This window comes from Anoplopoma fimbria, chromosome 15 (genome assembly GCF_027596085.1).
Source record: "Anoplopoma fimbria isolate UVic2021 breed Golden Eagle Sablefish chromosome 15, Afim_UVic_2022, whole genome shotgun sequence".
Lineage (NCBI taxonomy): Eukaryota > Metazoa > Chordata > Actinopteri > Perciformes > Anoplopomatidae > Anoplopoma > Anoplopoma fimbria.
In genome coordinates this window covers 4096392-4116080 of record NC_072463.1, presented here as the reverse complement: position 1 = coordinate 4116080, position 19689 = coordinate 4096392, and the positions used below count along the sequence as shown (strand labels likewise).

The 19689-nt window shown below is 42.2% G+C and overlaps 1 protein-coding gene across 1 annotated transcript in view; it reads left to right on the top strand.

Moving 5' to 3' along the window:
• eif2ak3 (eukaryotic translation initiation factor 2-alpha kinase 3) overlaps positions 1–19689 on the top strand; it is a 33944-nt gene that overhangs the window by 10242 nt on the left and 4013 nt on the right. The window contains 13 exon segments of the mRNA XM_054613317.1: positions 1684–1813; positions 10964–11158; positions 11270–11400; positions 11854–12115; positions 12208–12373; positions 12533–12658; positions 12915–13037; positions 13187–13413; positions 14395–14507; positions 16653–16775; positions 17339–17488; positions 18528–19012; positions 19015–19085. Of these exon segments, the coding sequence (XP_054469292.1) occupies positions 1684–1813; positions 10964–11158; positions 11270–11400; positions 11854–12115; positions 12208–12373; positions 12533–12658; positions 12915–13037; positions 13187–13413; positions 14395–14507; positions 16653–16775; positions 17339–17488; positions 18528–19012; positions 19015–19085 (2302 nt within the window).

Below are 19689 nucleotides of genomic sequence, written 5' to 3'. Positions count from 1 at the left end.
TTCTCCCCCTGCATCTTATTTTTAGCTTCTCGCTGTGTCTCTGCCAACAATACCTCTGAATGAATTATTTTTTGGAATAACAGAATTTTGTATTTTTTGGAGTAATCAATTTAATTGAAAACACTTCATTATATCCAGAAAGAGTCTCATCCACCCTGTGTCTAAGCACGCAGAGATGTGTGAAGTTAAAATGATACAAGGTTTGGTTGTTTTTCTTCACAGCACTGATGTGTTTTTACACTGAGCTGTCATCGTGGGCAGCCAAGCCAATATTTGTGAACACTCAATTTTCTGCCAATGCCGGCAGAGCCAAGAAAAAAAAGAAAAGAAAGCCAAGACTAATCAGAAATGTCACCGAACAAATCCACGGACTCTGAATAAAAGACGGTCTTTGTGGCCGCATTAAAACATTTCTTTGAGGTTTTCCATGTAAATGTGCCTACTTTTATTGTAGTAATAACAGTTTTAAGCCCCAGAAAAGTATCCGTGTCAAATCCCCCTGTGTGCTCTTAACAGGCGCTGTTGCCATCTGTTTCAGAGCAGACCATACCTGAGGTGTGACAAAGCTATGCCTTCTCTTGAAACGACAAAAAGAGGACTTGAGAAAAGCAACTGTTTGAATGAAATCCACCTTTTTCTACCTGCCAGCCTCGTTTCTTTATTTTGATTATGAGACTGATCTTGAATTCAGACCCATTGGGGTTAAAGTGTTAAAGCTTGCTATGTGCTTTGCCATCAGACTGTACAACAACAGCGGAGACCACAGTCTGTCATCATGCTGACCAGCCCCCCCCCCCCCCCCCCATGTGGATATACTGTACATTTTTTTAAATTTTATTATTATTATTATTTATTTTTTTTATTCTATTTTTATTTTTATTTTATTGTATAATATGTGTATTTATTATCTGTTTCTGTGTAGTTGAGCTGCTGCAACACCCGAATTTCCCCATGGGGATCAATAAAGGAATATAATAATAATAATAATAATAATGTGGAACTACATGCGTTTTAGGCTCTGATAGTGAACAGTGATAAGTCCAAAACTGTGATCAAATGGAAATACAGTACGATGTGCTGTGAGTGATTGAAGATTTTTTTAAATTTTCATTGAAGAAGTTTATTATTGTAGTTCGTTCATCCATTATTTTTCCCAAAGTCGACTCACCTCCATCTCTTTCACGAGAGTTCACAGTCCCGTCATGCAGCATCTGAGCAATATTAGATGTTTTCTTAGGGTTTGCTTCGGCTGTGCAATTTGCAACATAAATGAACAAGCAGTATTTTTAATGGAGTTCTGCTTCGGTCCACTAACCACTGAGCATCTCACACGCTCCTACTGTATGTTTTATGGAAATAAGTTGCCATGTGTGGAGCCCGGCTGGTCAGGTTTGATAATCCTCATGTCCCGTCTTTAATCAACATGCCACCCAGACTGGCTGGCGGGCCGGGGGTTGTCATGGCACAGGTGTGCTGTTGGCTGCAGTTGAAGGTGACCCTGCTTTGTGAAATATGGTGGAGGACTAGAGAGGGAAAGACAACATCTGCACCACCACTTGGCATGTCTTCGTCCTTTAGTGTCTCGTCTTTGTCTGCCACCCGGGCCAGTATGTAAAGCTGGAATAAGTGTCTATGAATCCTTATTGTGGGCTGTGTGCTGAAGTCTTTGTGTTCCGTCCACAGGTCTCTTGTGATCATCAGTACACTGGACGGGAGGATCTCTGCTCTGGACCCTCACAACCAGGGCAGGAAGCAGTGGGACCTAGATGTGGCCTCAGGGTGCCTGGTGTCGTCCAGCCTCAGCAAACCTGAGGTAGACCGACCTTTGCATTATGTTATCTAATGTCATAGCAATAAAAATTTTTGCCCTTTTTGTCCACCATAGCAAATAAAGATAGTGTATTACCTGCAGTAGATGACAGGAGTGAGTAAGAGACAGGAGTACGGGCACAGGTGTAAAGCAATGTACTGTTGTAGACGGTGAGCACGCATTTTAGCAACCAAAAGGAAAGGTCTGCCAAAAAAACTGTTTAGGTGCACGCTGTATTTATACTATTTTTAGAATATTTTCACTGATTAACCTCGCCGTGAGACCGCGCTATACATGCTATGTTTACGGTGGGGACTGAACCACCAGACTCATTAATTTTACCTGGCAGAACACGGGGGTTGCTCGTGCTACTACTGTCTCGAGCAGTACGTATAACGCAAACAAACTAACAGTTCGAGGTAGTGGTAGATCAGCAAACCCTGTTTTTTCTGCAAGGTAAAATGAGTCTGGTGGCTTCGGCGAGAGCATAGATGGATACAAAAAGCTTTAGTTCCCCGTTGGAAACAGCTGTCTGATGGTAAAGTAGTGAAAATATTCTAAATATAGCGTACACTTAAACTGATATTGATTTTTTTTGGAGGTGATTCGTCCCCGTCCACAGCAGTACATTTCTTTTCTCTTGTGCGGTAACTCCTGTCTGTCTCTACATACTGGGGGCATGTCAACCTTCTTCTATTTGTTAAACCCTGGCTATGGATAAAAATCTTTTAAAGGTTAAACAGACACTATCCAGCTGATTAAGACAATATTGGTAGATGAAAAAGACAATTTCCACAGTCTTGACGTGTCAATGTGAGGTTAAGGATGCAGTCTCATCTGAGTCTCTGCCTCAAAACAAACTCTGTCCCTCCTGGCTGTCTTTCTGTAGACAGTAGGGCCAATACTTGAACCCAGTGCACTTTGAACAGTCAACCCAGGGTTGCTGTGGCTTACATTTATCTCATGTACACACGATACACAGCAGACATACTGTATACACCCCCACACAGAATCTAAGAAGTTGTTTGCCTGGAGGATTATCCTCTTTGTTGACTGTGGTGGTTTACACGCACGAGCACAGCGAGACCTTCGTCTTCACATGTATACAGAAGCTTAAAACCGCCCACCCCGACATGCTGAAAGGAAAGTGTAGCCCAGAGCGCTGCTCTCCGAGATACATGCTAGAGACGCGCTCGTGGTTCACTTTGATGTGGACTCGCTCTGTGAGAGAGTTTCGCCTCGGGGAAAAAACCTCAGATACTAACAAGGGTCTGGGTGGCGGCTGAGTTTAATGTTGGTCCACTGGTGCTGGTGAGGCGTGTTTGAGTGTAACGAACTCTGTGGCTCCATCATATGAATGCGTTTCTGCTTTATTAGTCCGGGTTAACAATAACAAAGCAATCAGGAACCAGTTCATGGAAGCTTAACACCTTCTGACGTATGGGCTTTTTTTTTTGGATTGTTTGGTGGTTAACACAGAATAACTAACCAAGACTGTGATTTCCCCGGTCACCTCCTGGGAAGTACAAATGAAAGTAAAAATGAATGCTCAAAATAAAAGAGTAAAACAATCCACATATAGCAACTTCAGGGTAACTCACTATAGAATAATCTAGCATCCAATGTCAACTTTTCTTTTTACATTCAAAGCTTCTTTTTAGGTTTTTGAATGAAGCTTTGAATCTCTGTCATAATATTTTAAGAGGTCATCACCCTGGAAGTTTGTGGATGTATAAAAAGATCCCAGCATGAAAGTTGTGCTTTAGGGAACAGACAATAAGGACTCCATAATAAACCATAAATTAATTTATGGTGCCGCTATATTGCTGCTTCACTGCCTCGTTAATACAGGTGTGAGCCTCCTTTTGTGTGCGGCAGGTGGGAGAGCAAACATTGAATAGAATATCCCGTTAGATAAAACACGTTTAAGGATTACATTTATCTTTTTATTAAATACATTTTTGCTTTTGGACCGAACAACACTGTGGACTTATTGGAAATGTTTCCATCACATGAGTCAGAAACAGTCCAACGCAGCCACCACTGGAATCTAATTCTACAAATTGTATAGTACTAATAATATTAGTGTAGCCTATAACTGTGAAGAAAGACTAGGTTTAAACAGAATAATAGACATAAAAAAGGACGTCAACGATATGAACAAGCTCTGAAGACTCTCATTCGAGTCTTTATGAGCCTCCTATATAAGTGTGTGCCATTCAGCCTGAACAGTCTGCATGTTTCATCTCAGCTACAGCAGCTAAGTCCACTGACCAGCAAACCTACAATTAGAAGGAGGGAACTAATCACTGAAATCAGCTGCTGCTGTAGTGCTGGTCAAATAAAAAAAGACCAAAATAAATAAATAAAAAAGCTTCAAACTTGCTTCATTATGGCTGATGGTTGAGAACTGCTGTGTTTTGAGATATAGAAAATAATATTCATGAACCCCCTTTTTTTGTCAGGGGTCCTCCGGGGTTATTCTGTGGAGAACCCCTAAAGGTTCCTTGAAGCACTGAAAGTTTTACACAGACTGTGTGAGTGCCGTATAGCTTCTCCGCTGGATGCATCAGAATGTAAATTTGACCTTGAATATCAAAGTTGCACCCTGCTATTCTGAATTACCAGATATCAAAGTCGTTATGTGGGAACTTCAGATTTCCATACTGTCAGAGAAAGTAAAACATGATTATTTATGGTCAGATGAAAGTCTTCAACTTGCTTATATTCACATTTGTGAGCCAAGGGGTGTTTTTCTTAGTTCTGACCTCTTCCCCCCCCCCCATGTCAGTTTGATTTGCTATACTTTTAATTTGACTTTCTCTCCCCCCCCCTCTCGTTTTATCAATCTCTAAAGAAAATGTAATTTTGACAGAACAGAAGGAGCTTACATGGATTGATTTTCCTAATAAAAACCTTCTGGACAAAGACTCATTTAAAAGTGATGTGAGTCATGACGGCTGCGTTTGTTGGAATATATATTATCCCAAAAAAGAATTGGGATAAACTGTCTCATTGTCATTTAAAGACCATTTTATGCCACTGATATGATAACATTATAGGATAATAAAGCAAGTCAACCTTTGTTCTTAATAACAATGAGTGTACTACACTGTATCAAAAATATTAACATAAAGTACTTAAATACAAAAAACAAGTAAATATAAATTTGCTCAGAAATAGTTTCTCTCTGTGGGGGAGAAAATGGAAAATGACATGAACAGTGTAGGACTGTGTTCTTTGTGCTTTTGAGAAAAAACATTATATATACAAAACTTAAAAAAAAAAAAGTTTCTCTCTGTGTAAATGTAGCGGGTAAGCCAGCGACAAGAATAAATAAATAAAAATACCTGCTTTTGGAGACATTTACTACTTAAAATTCTGGTCCTGTTTTTATTTAATCTGGTTGCAAGTAGCGTAGCGAGAAGTTCTTAAAAGGAAATCTAACAGGTAAAAGTCTGAGTAAGAGAGGAAAAAAACTACACAGTAAACAAAGTATTTCTATGTCACTGCTTTCCACAGCTGTTCCACTGTCTCTCTGAGGACATCGCATTGTTTCCCTCGTCTTTACATCTGTGTTCAGTGTGCGACACTTCACAGGAAGTGTCAATGGATTCATAGACAGACACACATGTAACATCCTCCTGTCATCCGCCAGTGCGCTCATGTTGTGACAGAGGATGCTGACTCTGTATGTGCGTGTGTGTGTGTGTGTGTGTGTGTGTGTGTGTGTGTGTGTGTGTGTGTGTGTGTGTGTGTGTGTGTGTGTGTGTGTGTGTGTGTTGGACTCCCTGTCTCTGTGCGTTCTCACCTGTTGGCTTTCATTTGGCTGACAGAGCGGAGAGATGCCTGTCAGCTCTGAACCCGATGACTCGCTGTGACGTCATTTGTTATGGTCCCCAGAGTGTTCACTGGCGTGTGTGTGGTGTGTGTGTGTGTGTGTGTGTGTGTGTGTGTCTTTTATGTCTTTTTTATGCTCATGTACTTTATGTAAGTTTAAATCTAGCTTTGCCCTCTCTGCCCTCCGTAACCTGGGATGCCTGTCTGCTCTGTTTGCATGTGTGTGTTGTGAGGAGGAGGAGGGGGCTGCCACTAGCTCCTATCCCCCCCCCCCCCCACCCCCACGCCTCCTCAGCGCTCAGCAGCGGTTTCATTGGTGCACGCCGGGTCCCTGAGACACCAGTCTGCTCGGTGATTAGAGGCTAGGGGGGTCTGCTGCCGTGCCATTGGCTGGCCTCCACACGCCGGGGAGGAAACAGCCAGTCACCTGCTGCAGTGTGTATTTGTGTCTTCTTTGGTATTATTTATTTTTTTATTTTTTTTGGGTGAAATGAGGGACAGCGGAGCCACAAACAGCATTGTCTGCAGAAAAGGAAGCCATCACTTCAGAGAGCCAGGAGTCGCTCCGGGGTGTTAGATGGTGGAGGGAGGGGGGGGGGTTGAATGGTGTCCGTGTGGAGGGGGGGGTGACATGGAGGGAGTCTGTGCCAACGTGGAGTGAGTCATGCTGGGGGGGCATTAAAGGGATGAAGAACAGGGGGAGGTGAGGTAATGCCTCAGTCCAGAGATGATGTCATCACATAACAGACAATACAAGACATGCGCACGCACACACACACACACACACACACACACACACACACACACACACACACAAACGCTCTGCCGGCATGCGGTGTAAATGAATGAACGATGAGAGAATTTCATTGATCACCGCTACACGACTAAACGATTGATAGCCGCGCTGTGGCGAGCAATAATTCTTCCAGCGTGGCGTAAGGACATGAGAAAAGAGGCAAGAGGGGCAATATTTTTGGGCAGAAAGTCGATCTTTGATCCGGCTACTCAGATTTTATTTTTCATGGTGTTTTTTTTGAGTGTTTTGTTCTGTTCTGCTCAAAACACCAGCATTACTTTATCTCTCTCTCTCTCCCTCCATCTCTCTCTCTCTCTGTCTGCCACCTTTTAAAGTTGAGCAATAGCCTTGTGGGTCAACAGTGGCACATTGGCGGCGGGTGAGAGCTGACACTGTTTGACAGGATCGCTGGAGCGTCGGCAGCAACACACACAAACACACACCACCAGCCGACCCCACCCCCAAACCCCAACCACTCCCCTCTGAACCTACACCCCCATGTTTCCCAGTGGGGATACAATAACGTGAATGCAGTAATACCAGATTATCATCAAAGGTTCCAGCTCATTTGCATGCCTTTTGGATGAATGACTCCATTAAAAAAAATGTGTATGGAATTAATATTTTTTAAAGCACCACTAATGAAGATATACTAATACAGATGAGTTTATAATCCTGATTAGTATATTGCACATACAGTATAGTAGCCCCAAAAGCGCACACACAACACACACACACACACACACACACACACACACACACACACACACACACACACACACACACACACACACACACACACACACACACACACACACAGTGAAGATATAACTTGATGCTCCCAGCAGCCAACAGATGGATAAGTGGAAATAAGTGAATGGCTCTGTTCTCAGAGTGATAGTAGATCTATTTTTGAGAAAAGGGCGCATCCTCACATTCAAAAACGAGAGGAGGGTGAGAGAGACCTGAATGGGTCTGAGTTATAGCTCATAAAACATTGATAGGCATTGGAATTTCATAGCAAAAGAGGCTCAAGGAGAAAGAAAGTGTTTGTGCTGAGCAGTCCGAATTTTTTAATCATTGAGAATGTTTTCTTTAAGTGCTAGACTCTTTTGAAATCATTAGTTTTACTATTCTCCAAAAGTAGGAAAATATTATATCAAAGCCGTTTTCTTTCTGTTTTCAAGATGTAGCAAAAATGTGAAATCTAACACAAGAAAAAAACCAAAAAAACAAAAACAAAGACCATTCATGTACAAACAGAGAAGATAACCACATTAAAAAACATGGGAAGGGGTGGGCCGTTGATCATAATTTATACACCGCTCATCAAAGAATACCTTTAATTTGCTTTGATGTTTGTTTTTGTTTTTCATTAAATCAAGATCTTAATCTCTTCCTCAAAACGTGTCTCTTTCTGTAATGCTTTACATATACAAATTTGGAATAATTACCAAATTTCCATTTTAATGAAATACAGTTTCTAAGCAATTGCTTGCAATATTTCTATAAGCTTAATGGCATGGGTAATCTAAAAATAGGTGAGTAAATTCACAAAAAGTAATAACATCTCAGATAATATTCTGCAGGTCTGATGCCAAAAGTCTTCAAATTTATGACACTGTGAGCTGGATTGAAGGAATTTCCCCTCATCAAAACAACACGATGATAATGACGGAGCTACTCACTTAAAACTTCAAAATTTAAACACATTGTTTTTCCCTGACCTGATGATGGAAATATCTCAGGACTGAGTCATCACGCTTCTTTCTCATCTCTGTTGAGAGTTGCACATTTATGGTACAGATCTGGCACTCGCAAGAAAATGGCTGGATAAAGGATAAAGACACATTTTATGAGCTGAAGCGCAAGTGAGCGTGTTGATTAACCCGGAAACAGGAGTTTAGTTGGGCGCAGTTTTCTGCAAGTTTGAGAGGAACACGGACAAAACAAAGGAATATCAACTCTATGTGTTTTGATTAATTTACTTCAATAAAGATTAAATGTGACAATCAACTTTAAATTATACAATTTGTATAAAAGGCAAGTAAAACTTTACTTTGGGCAAGTAGATTGACAGCCGACTTGCCCAAAAAGCATTAACGTTAATGACCCGAACAAAGCTAGGAGAGGGGGTTTGAACAGTTTGGCTCCTCTCATATTGCTTAACATCTCTCATCATTGACGTCACTTTTGACAACTTCTGTTTGTTTTTTTCCTCTGTTTCGCAATTTGCTGATCTGAGAGTTTTGTAGGCCACATGATAGGAGTGGTTCCATGACTGTATAAAAGCTCTGTGGTCAAAGAAGAGATGGTTAGACTGGCAGCAGAGAGACGTGATCCTGGTGGTTGGAACACTCTGCTGGATCAGACTCAGGGATTAAAGCATCAGGAGCAGGGTGACTCATCCACCGCTCTGAGAAGTTCCCCTCTGCTCTAAACCCTCTTTGCACCCCCCTCGGCCATACCAGCATGGTGTGATGTGATGGTCATATTCATAACCCCTCCTCCTTTCACTTGCTAAATTTATCCTCCTCTTGTCTCCAAACCGCCTCCTCCCTCTAGAAAGATGACATCACCTCTGCTCTCTTGTAAATCATCCTGCCACACGTTTCTCCATCCTGGAATGTTTTAATACAACAGAAAGCAACGACTCAGACTTTTTTTTTTTTTTTTTTTTTTTTAAAGACTTTAATATGATTTGCTGGTGTCAACGTGTTGGCACTTGATGTATTTATCCCTTTAGGAAGTGTCCATTAACAAGACGGGGAATCTCTAATTGGGTCAAACACTGCCGTTATGTCACTGAACAGCTTGTTGAAAAGTATGAGTCACCACTTGAACATCCAGATTCTTGATGTCTTTGTATATTAATGAGTAAAGTGAGGAAAACAATAGTCTAACACCCACTGACGAGCTAAAGCTGTGGAGGTTAAATCTGGATTAAAGCTCCGGTTTTTGCAATGATGTCATCCTCGCTGGCCCCCTACAGTGAGTGAGCACCTAACACACACACACACACACACACACACACACACACACACACACACACACACACACACACACACACACACACACACACACACACACACACACACACACTCACATTCTCCACGGCCACACACACTTTAAAAAAGATCCAGGTTAATTACTTAGGCTCTTAGTTGTGTAATGGTCCCACCAAGCCGGTGGATCGAGTCCAAGTATGCGGGGGCCAATGCTGCTGCGGTGTGGGCGGATGTGTGTAGGCCAGTGTTGTCTGTGTGGGCAAAGTGTTTTTGTGTTTGAACGATTGTCTGTCCGAGCTAAAAAAAAAAAAGAAAAGAAAAAAAAAGAACGACATTTCGAACTGTTAAAGATAACCCAGGAGCGTTGATGGGGCGGCTGTGGTGTAGTGGAGAGCAAGGTAGTACTCCAATCAGAGGGTCGGTGGTTCGATACCCGGCTTCGGCAGTCGATGTGTCCTTGGGCTTGCCATCGGTGTGGATGATGAATGTTAGTTAGAGTCTGATGGTGGCACCTTGATGGTAGCCTGTCATCAGTGTGTGAATGGGTGAATGATATGTTATATACTACTGATTGTAAGTCGCTTTGGATAAAAGAGTCTGCTAAATGACTGTAGTGTAATGTAATGTAATGTTGATGTGCTTGAAGAGTCAATGCATCAGACAATTCTTTAACCAAGGACGGTGATGTTCAGCAGATTTCTTAGATTGCGTTTAGACAATCTCTTAGACACTGATGTCCATGTGACTTTAACTACGTACACTGATATTGGCCAAGTTTGAAAAAATAATGCCAACAGCCAAACAAAAACATCGGATCTGAGCAATAAATCTGAATTGCATCGTGAACGTATACACAGTGACCCAGTGTCGTAGTGAAATATTGTAGTTTCTGCAGCCATGGCAACAATACCTCACATACTGTTCTGTGTGGTACGCGCTTGTTCAGAAAACTTCAGAAAGGGGAGTCCAGTTGTGGGACAGCATCGTCATCTTGGCAGAGCACAAGGTCCTACAACACTATGCGTTTAAGCCCGTTGTCAGCTAACAAGACGTGGAGATAAAATAACATTAGCATGGATAAGCTACGAGCAATCTAATATCAATTTACAGAAAATAAAGTGAGTGTGTTAGTGTGGCATATTAAGCTAGTAAAATGAAGTATCAGAAGACACAATATGATATCTCTGTTTATGGACCAGAATATTTCATGACAATAGGCTAAATGCTTTTCAAGCAGAAGATTTGCCTCTTCAAATTAATAACGAATAGGAAATGAGGACTATCTGTAAAATCTAGCTACTCTGTAAACCGTCAGATTCAGTAGGAGCTAATCCAATGAGAATCCACTTGTTTTGTAACAACCAAGATGAAAAATCTTAAAGAATCTTTGAATACAACTTCATTTTCTTTTTTTTGTTCAACGAGAAATGACCAAACCCCCTACCTTCTCTTCTGTTGCGATATCTGCTTTTCCAACTCAATAACATCAACTTGTGTTTGTTCCTGCAGGTGTTTGGCAATAAGATGGTCATCCCTTCCCTGGACGGTGCCTTGTTCCAGTGGAACCGGGACCGGGAGAGTATGGAGGCAGTGCCTTTCAGTGTGGAGTCCCTGCTGGATTCGTCTTACCGGATCGGGGAGGACACTGTCCTGGTCGGGGGCAAATCTCTCACTACCTATGGCCTGGGGGCCTTTAGCGGCAAGGTCAGAGAAACTCCTTCGATTAAAGCTTACACTGTGTTGGTACATTTTGAATTAGATGATATTTTTAAAACGGTATGATAACCCCCTTTTTTTTTTTGTTGTTTGCCTCAGCTTCGGTACATCTGCTCTGCGGTGGGCTGCAGCCGCTGGGGGGACGAGGAGCTGGAGGCCGAAGACGTGCTCCTGCTGCAGAGGACCCAGAAGACGGTGCGAGCCATCAGGCCGCGATCAGGGATGGAGAAGTGAGTTTTATTCAATCGATCAATCAACCTGTCATTGTCAGTCAGTCACTTTGAATCATGGGACAGCTACTGTAGCTTGTGTGGCGTTTGATTGGCTTTCAGTCTGTGGTTTTAGATAAAGTCAGATAAACTTTGTCCGTCACTTGGAATTAAAATTAGCACGTCTTTTGTTTTGATCTGTTGGCTTTAACGCACTGATCACATCATTTTAATGGAACAGATTTAATCTTCTTTCTTATGTTTCACACCAATTTGCTCTTTGAACAATAAGTATTATGATCTATACATTCTTTTTTTTCAATATTCTACCATCTGTTAATGTTATGTTAAATATATATTGCTTTTGTTCACATTGTTTATATTCAAGATAACAAAATTATTATCAGCAATCATCTATTTTATATCATAAGTTTAACCCCTGACAAGCGTGTATTATCTTAACCTTGATTCTAGGTGGAACTTCAGTGTCGGGAACTTTGAGCTGAAGCTCCTCACCGAGACGCAGTCCGGCATGAACTTCCTGGAGGGGGAGATGGCGAACGGCGACGCCTGGAGGGAGAGTCAGCGTATCATCGCTGACGAACCGAAAGAGAGAGGGCAGGCGGAGAACAAGCAGAACCAGATCCTGGACCTCGTCATCAAAGTGTCTGTTCCCGATTGGAAGGTCATGGCCTTCAGTGCGGCGCCGGATGGACAGCTGGTCTGGGAACGCCAGGTAGAGAGTCATTTCGTGGCATTTATACTGAGCATGTTTGCAGACGTTTATTTCATTGAATTACGTTGAGCTAATTCGTTCGTGTTGTGTAGTTCTGCACACCCATCGCTTCGGCTTGGCTGGTGGGCGGGGGCAAAGTCACGCCCATCGCCCTGTTCGACGACAACGCCTACAGCAACCAGTCAGAGACTGATGAGGAGGACGAGGACGACGATTCCCGTAAGGCCAGAGGAGCAGAGGAGTCCAGTGTTTACCTTGGTAAATAAACACAGATGCTCACACCGCATGCTTGTTTTCATTCATAATGTGACGCTGTGTTATTTGCAATTTCTGTGCCTTTTTTGTTTTCTACACAAACCCTCTACAGTTGTATTTGAGCTACCAGTAAATAAATGTCTTTACACTTGGTTCTATCAGGAATGTACCAGGGACAGCTCTACCTCCAGTCCTCAGTGAGGATCAGCGAAAAGTTCCCTTCCAAAGCTATCGGACCGATCAAGGACATAATTCCTCTACCAACAGTCAAGTGGAAGCCGCTAGTCCGTAAGTCCACACCTCCTTTGTCTCATCACCAAACACCTGCTTCAATAACAAGCTTTAAACACAGAGGGATACTGTATCTTGTTTTCAAGAAATATTACAATTAATTAGTAGCCTTCTGGGTTTGTTCCCTGTTGCTCAGAGCTTTGTCCTCATTCCCATTACTGTATGATTTATCTTGTGATTGTTACTCCGACTCTTTTGATCCATCTCTCTTCTACAGAGATCAAAGAACTTATTCATCTTGTCCTTGACACAGATTCCCCGTCTCGGACACCAGCCCTGGTCGGTTCTGATGAATTCGACAAGTGTCTGAATAATGACAAGTTCTCCCATGAAGAATACAGCAACGGAGCCCTGTCCATCCTTCAGTATCCATACGGTAAGGGGTCGATACTGAGCATAAAGACTTAAAAGACCACGGTCAAATCTTCTGTACATACAGTGTGCAGCAAAGAAAAGTGACTTGGCTGAGACGGACTAAATGAAAATAAACTAACGGATTGTTTTCTGCTTTTTTCTTCTCCGTAGACAACGGTTACTACTTCCCCTACAAGCGTTACCGGGAGAAACGGAACAGTGCCGTCAGCCTGATAAAGGGAAACGAGGCGGGGGCTGAGGGTCGCAGGAGAAAGGACCCGGTGCTGCTGCTGCCCTGGTGGAAGGAGATCCTCGGCACCATCGTCTTCTGCATCGCCGCCACCACCTACATCGTCCGCAAGTTCTTCCACCCTCCCGCCCCGGTGGCCTACGTGAGGGTAAGACCACAGACAGAGCCTGCAGCAAGAAAAGAAACATCCTGACAGTGACTGCTGGTGGTTATTCTTATCATGTAATGTTAATGTTAGACACTGTGAGCAGCTTCTGAAACCAGAGCGCACCCAGTACAAAAACAGCCTTCACAAGTTATTCATCATCAGAGAGATATTTCCTCAGAATGTCTCTGAACAAAATGTATTGTCAAATCCATGTCCATGGATGTGCAGGTTTTAATTCGGATGATAAAAAAAAGTTTGAATTAGGATTGACACCGTAATGAACAACGACAAATTGAGGTGTAATATTCAGAGAAAAGAGAATTTCCAAGATTAAAGTAATACATTTAACAAAAAACTAAACTGCAAACTCGCTGAGATCAAAATTGTGAATTTGTGATTTAAAAACCTTTTTCCGAGGAACCACATTGTTTAATTTTGCAAGGTTGGCTCAACCTCATCCACACAACAGCTGCTGCCACCAGCCGTGTATTATGTCTTCATTGGATGACCTCGTCAGATTGAGCAACAAGAATCACCATGTTGTCATCAGCATCTGAACTTCGAACCTCTTCAGAAGAAAACGACTAAACTAAACTGAATGAGCAATGATGAAGTTTATCAAACCCTGCAAAGTGAAGCGATGTGGTTGCCTGACAAAAACAAACATCCTTTTTTTCTTGTAAATGTCTGACTTTATTATTTCAGAGAATATCCAAGTTTTTTTTTTGTACATTTACAACTAATCATGGAAATTATGAGTAGTAATGACTCATTTCTGTATTTCTAAAGCAAGATAGAAAGAGGTCAACAACTTCCATTAACATAAGTGCATTACTATTCATAGGAATATCATAGAAAGTCAAAGCAGAGGTTCAATACATTTCCGGTCCTTTTTTGCCTTGAAAAAAATACCCAGCATGCCACAGAAGTGAACCTTTATTTGTTTACATGTCTCTGTTGTCCTCATTCTGTCCCTCAAAGCAACGGAAGGAGTCAGAGACACAGTGCCAGACGGACTGCAAGTTTGACCTTGAGGTTGTGGAATCCAAAGAGCCGGTTGCCATGGAGACCCGTTCCAGCGAATATGTGTCCAGGTACATCATTTTTTTTAACACACACTGTGCCTCTGAGGCAGAACACATGTGTAAATGATTGATTTTTATTTTTATCATGACTCAGGAGAACTTGACAAAACACTGCTACTCTGCTGGGAATCCTTATCCTCACGCTTGAAAGTTCCAACGCCAGTCTCACTCTTTCAAGGTGTAGCTACAGATTTGGCACTGTTACCATGGTGACCACTGGTCTTCCAGCCTGCCTTGATAGGACAAGGCAGAGATGGGAGATACGAGTCGTAGTAGTGCATGATTGGATAACTCAGCTGTTTGCCATCAAATGAAAATGACCTTGTCCCCCGCAGACCCCACCCTACCCAGCAGCATCTGCCACAGGGTCGCAGTGTCACTTTACATCTCCGTCAGCACATTGTCACAAGTTATTTTTTAATGTTATTTTAGACATCCCAAATATGATCAGTAGCCATAATTTATGGGCTGTCACTGACCTCCTGTCTTCTGATCGATGCAGTTTGCATGTTTACATTCTTAAGCTGAATAAAACAGCTCTTCCCTCCCTTAAAAGAAAGAAACAATCTGATTAAACTGCTTTTTTTTTTTTTCCTGCTGTCACCATTTGCACATTCTCTTCTTTTGATCCATCCCAAAATGACACCCCACCCCTCCCTTTTCCATTAAAGCTGCAGCTGCAAACCATGCAAATTGTTTTCGCCAAAGAAGTTCCCCTAAATAAATCTGGTGGCTGCTGCAGCAGCTGAGGCAGGCGTGAGTCAGGATCATTGGGAGGCAGATAGAGATCAGGAACCAAAGCCTGAATCACATGTGCTGACACATTTCCTAATAAGACAGCGTTCAATCCCCAGAGGAACTTGAGATGGGATGCTTGGTCAGGGTGTAGAGCACTGGGTCCCGGACCGAGCCAAGCAACTCCCAATATATAAAAAGCATATATGCACACGGATGCTTATGTTTATATTTGTTTCTTATTTTCTTCTGTTTTTAAATGTTTGAAAAATGCAACAAAACAAAGATTTTTTTTTTTTTTTTTGGTCTCTTCATTTTTATACATTTAAACATGATAACATTATACATAGATACAAAATACGGGTTCTCAGACAGTAAAAAAAGAATACATTTAACCCTTAACTTAAAGGCCGTCGCAGAAAAAAAATTATATATATATACAGTACCAGTCAAAAGTTTGGACACACCTTCTCATTCAATGGTTTTTCTTTATTTTTTTTATTATTTCTTTCTACATTGTAGATTAATATTGAAGACATCCAAACTATGAAGGAACACATATGAATTATGTGGTAAACAAACAAATGCTCAACAAACCAGAATATGTTTTATATTTTAGATTCTTCAAAGTAGTTGAATGAGAAGGTGTGTCCAAACTTTTGACTGGTACTGTAGATATGTTGAAACATTATGAAAAACGTACAATAAATGAACAATGATTTGATTTATCCTCAAGGCATCCTTCTGTTGCAGAACCACTGATGTAGACAATAGTGAAGAGTTTGATGTTATATCACTGTGACAAAATGCTTTTATTTACATCTGTCTATGTCGATTGACAGATGTTACAAATTATTCTTTATAAAGCTTCACTAGATGGTAGAAATACGACTTGCAGTAGAGCTATGTTTACTTAAAATATTGTTAAAGCACTCTGACAACTGTATATGAAAAAAACAATACAGTATAAAAGATAAATACATTTTAAAATAAAAAAAATGTTTTATCCTAAAATTGCAACTAAATTGTAAAGAAATTCAATATAATGTTACAATTTTTCCAAACTTTGTAAGTTTATTATCTGTTTTTCAGCATGGTCACTCTAAGTAGAGTCTGTCGTAGCCAAGTGACAGCCAGGTGTTTCTCTGTCAGCACGCCTTTAGTTTAAATCCCTGACACTGTTTAGCTGTTAGTTGGTCACCTGCCAGCTCAGCAGCCACAGCCAGCCTTTCCAGGGATTTGGCTGGTATTCATTCCTTCCCCCGTAATCAGCTTTTATCGCTTAATAAGCCTATTTTGCCACAGAGCATTGACTGATCCCAGGTCTTTGACATTTTGTCATAGAAGTAGGAGATAACACTGTTGAGGTCAGAGTGATTCTTCTTTTACAAAATGACAACCACAGTGTCTTCTCCCCAGGTACCTGACTGACTTTGAGCCGGTGCAGTGCCTCGGCCGCGGGGGGTTCGGCGTTGTGTTTGAAGCCCGCAACAAAGTGGACGACTGCAACTACGCCATCAAAAGAATCCGTCTGCCCAACAGGTAGCGCCTCAAACACAGTCACACACAGACTCCCCCCCCGCTCTTTCTTTGTCTCTTTAAAGCTGTTGGACTGAATAATGTAAGCTGCAGCCTACTTGTCTAAACGCACAAAAAGCACACAGAGGCAAAAATGACAGTCTGGTGCAAATAATAGACATGTATTTATATTTATACTGACAAGCATGGTCAATGTAGTGTTCAACTACAGCAGCTCTGTGTGTATTTTTATTTCAGACGTTGTTGTTTACTGGTACATCACGCCACGGATATCGAACACAATTATATTTTTAGGGCCAATGTTTTTTGCTGAAATGCTTTATCGAGCTTTTGGTGCATCCAGACCGGGCTCATATGAATGTCATCACAGTCTGATAGTGTATAACAATGCCTCAATCTTTTTCTTTTGGTAGAAAGCTGTTTTAAAAAGATTCTTATAAACACCAAAGTCTTAGTAGGAATTCGAAGGATTTGTGTCTTGAAATCCTGAAAATTCGGGACCCAAAAGTAGAATTTGTAGTCCTGGATGTGAATCAAACCCTAACGCTCAGTTCTACGTCTCACAGAGAGCTGGCCCGCGAGAAGGTGATGCGAGAGGTGAAGGCCCTGGCCAAGCTGGAGCACCCGGGGATTATCCGCTACTTCAACGCCTGGCAGGAGAGCCCCCCCGAGGGCTGGCAAGAGGAGATGGACCAGAGGTGGCTGAAAGACGGCAGGTTAGTCAGGGTCTTTATAAACTTGTAAACCCTGCACAGCTCAGCAGGTCAAATATGTCCAGGAGATCTGACATGGGGTCTGTTGTCCAGGGGCGGCTTCCATGCAAAGAGATGTATTTCTCCCCTCAGGAGGAATTATGGCACATCTGACATTTATTACCCCACAGACTTTACATCACTCGGCTCACTTCACTGGTTGATTAGGACAGATGTTTAAATGCCAGGGGATGATAAGATTAATTTCATGCATAATCACACAAGCATGTTTTGGGGTCAGTTAACTTAAAGGAATAGTTTGGGAGTTTTTGAAGCGTTGTCGTATGAGGTACTCGTCCGTAATCAGGAGATGGCGGCCGACACGCTCACAGTTTGGAGAAACAGACGAGAGTTCAAAGCACGTGAGCAAAGTTAGGAGTCCTGCAGATAACGGCTTCAGTTTGCAATAGGAAAGGGCTCTCTGAAGGCAAGGTAAAGCAGTGGAAATATTCTAAATTTAGCGTACACTTTAACGGATATAGATTTTTATTTATTTTGTGTGTCAAAAATACCTTTTGCTGCAGGACATTGCTTTGCTTCCCTATCTACCCTCCTGTCTGTTTCTCTGAACTGGTTGCATGCTGACTTTAACTAGTGTAAGTAAAACACTGACTATGGATAATTACCTCAAACTGTCCCTTTTTAAAGTCTGGTGTCTTTAACCTGTTGTTTGAGTTGGGCAGATTAGAGCTAAAAGACGCACCAGATAACTAGGAAGAGATACAAATTCTTATCCTCTTCCTCTTTTGAAGCACCCATGTGGTACACAGTAAATGTTACTAAATACTGAGTAAATACCAAAGAAAATGAACTGCTGATGTGGTTGCACCCTGAACTGGACATGTCCTGTTTATTCGGTTTGTTTACTGAGTATATTTTGCAAGCAGTTTTATCATGACAATTATCCTGCGCATTTTCCCAGCTATCTCAAATGATAAGTTGTTATAGCCGTTATTAGATTGTAGTAAAACCTGACAGTAACAACCCTCCTTTCCTCCCTCAGTACCACCGACTGGCCAATGAGCTTCCTCGACCACATGGAGGCGCTGTCAGTCAAAGTCCCAGTGTCCAGCTCGGTGTCACCGGTCTCCGGGCCCGGAGGAGACGTCCTGGAGGCCTCTGTGGATACGCGGGCCCTTCTCTCCAGCAGCGCCGGCAGTGCCGTAGGCTTTGGAGACCTGTCCTTCCACCCGATGCTGGGCCACGACAGCCTGATGTCCGAGCCGGACAGCCAGGCCGACCCTGATGTCTCGGACACCCCCCACTCCTTTGAGCTGTGTCCCCCACGCGGCCCCAGCGACTGCACCTCCTCTTCCTTTGACATCGTGTTCGAGGACTCGGGCTGCGACCGAGATGCTGACGCGGACACGGACTCGGCCTCGGCCTCGGCCTCCGGCGCAGCCAGTCCGAGCTCCACGACGGAGAAGAACAGCTCGTCTTCCTCACGCACCAGACAACAGGAGTCCGTCCCGCCCTCCTCTTCCTCTCCCCCCGGCCAACCTCACTTACCCTGGCTATCCCCCCAACTCCTCAAACCCAGCGAGCCCAGCCTTCTCCCAAGGTCAGTCATCACTCACTCGGTCAGCTGTTATTACCTGATGTCACATACTTATTGTTGGGTTATGACTGGCCTTTTATTATCAATATGAATCCTTAATGTTGTCCTTGCACATGTGTTGTTACAGGCACAGGTTTACAAGTTACAAAATGTTGTATTGTTGGTCTCTAGAGAAGGATTTTTCCCAATTTTAAAGATACATTTTGATAACTGCTGGTGTGGACAGCTGCTGTTTTTCTAATTTAACAACACTGACATCATAAGAATATTCATAATTAAAACCAACTAATTTGTATTTTTAATAGTTTTATTGTATTTATAACTTTTGGCTCACAATGACGCCATCTATTATTTTGGGGGAAAAATATATTTACAGTAAATGGATGTTAACGTAAAACAAAGCCAGAGCCATTTCATATTTTTGAATGATTGACTACTGACACTTGAGATTACCTTTTTTTCTAGTGTCAGACCTAAATCACCTCTTCAAGAAGTACTACCCTGAGCCTTCTCTTAGCACTTATTGTATTGCGTATTAGTTTGTTTCTGTACTTTTGCTCTGGTTTATGCTCTTAGATGCTTGTTTAAGAAAGGAGATGCACTTATG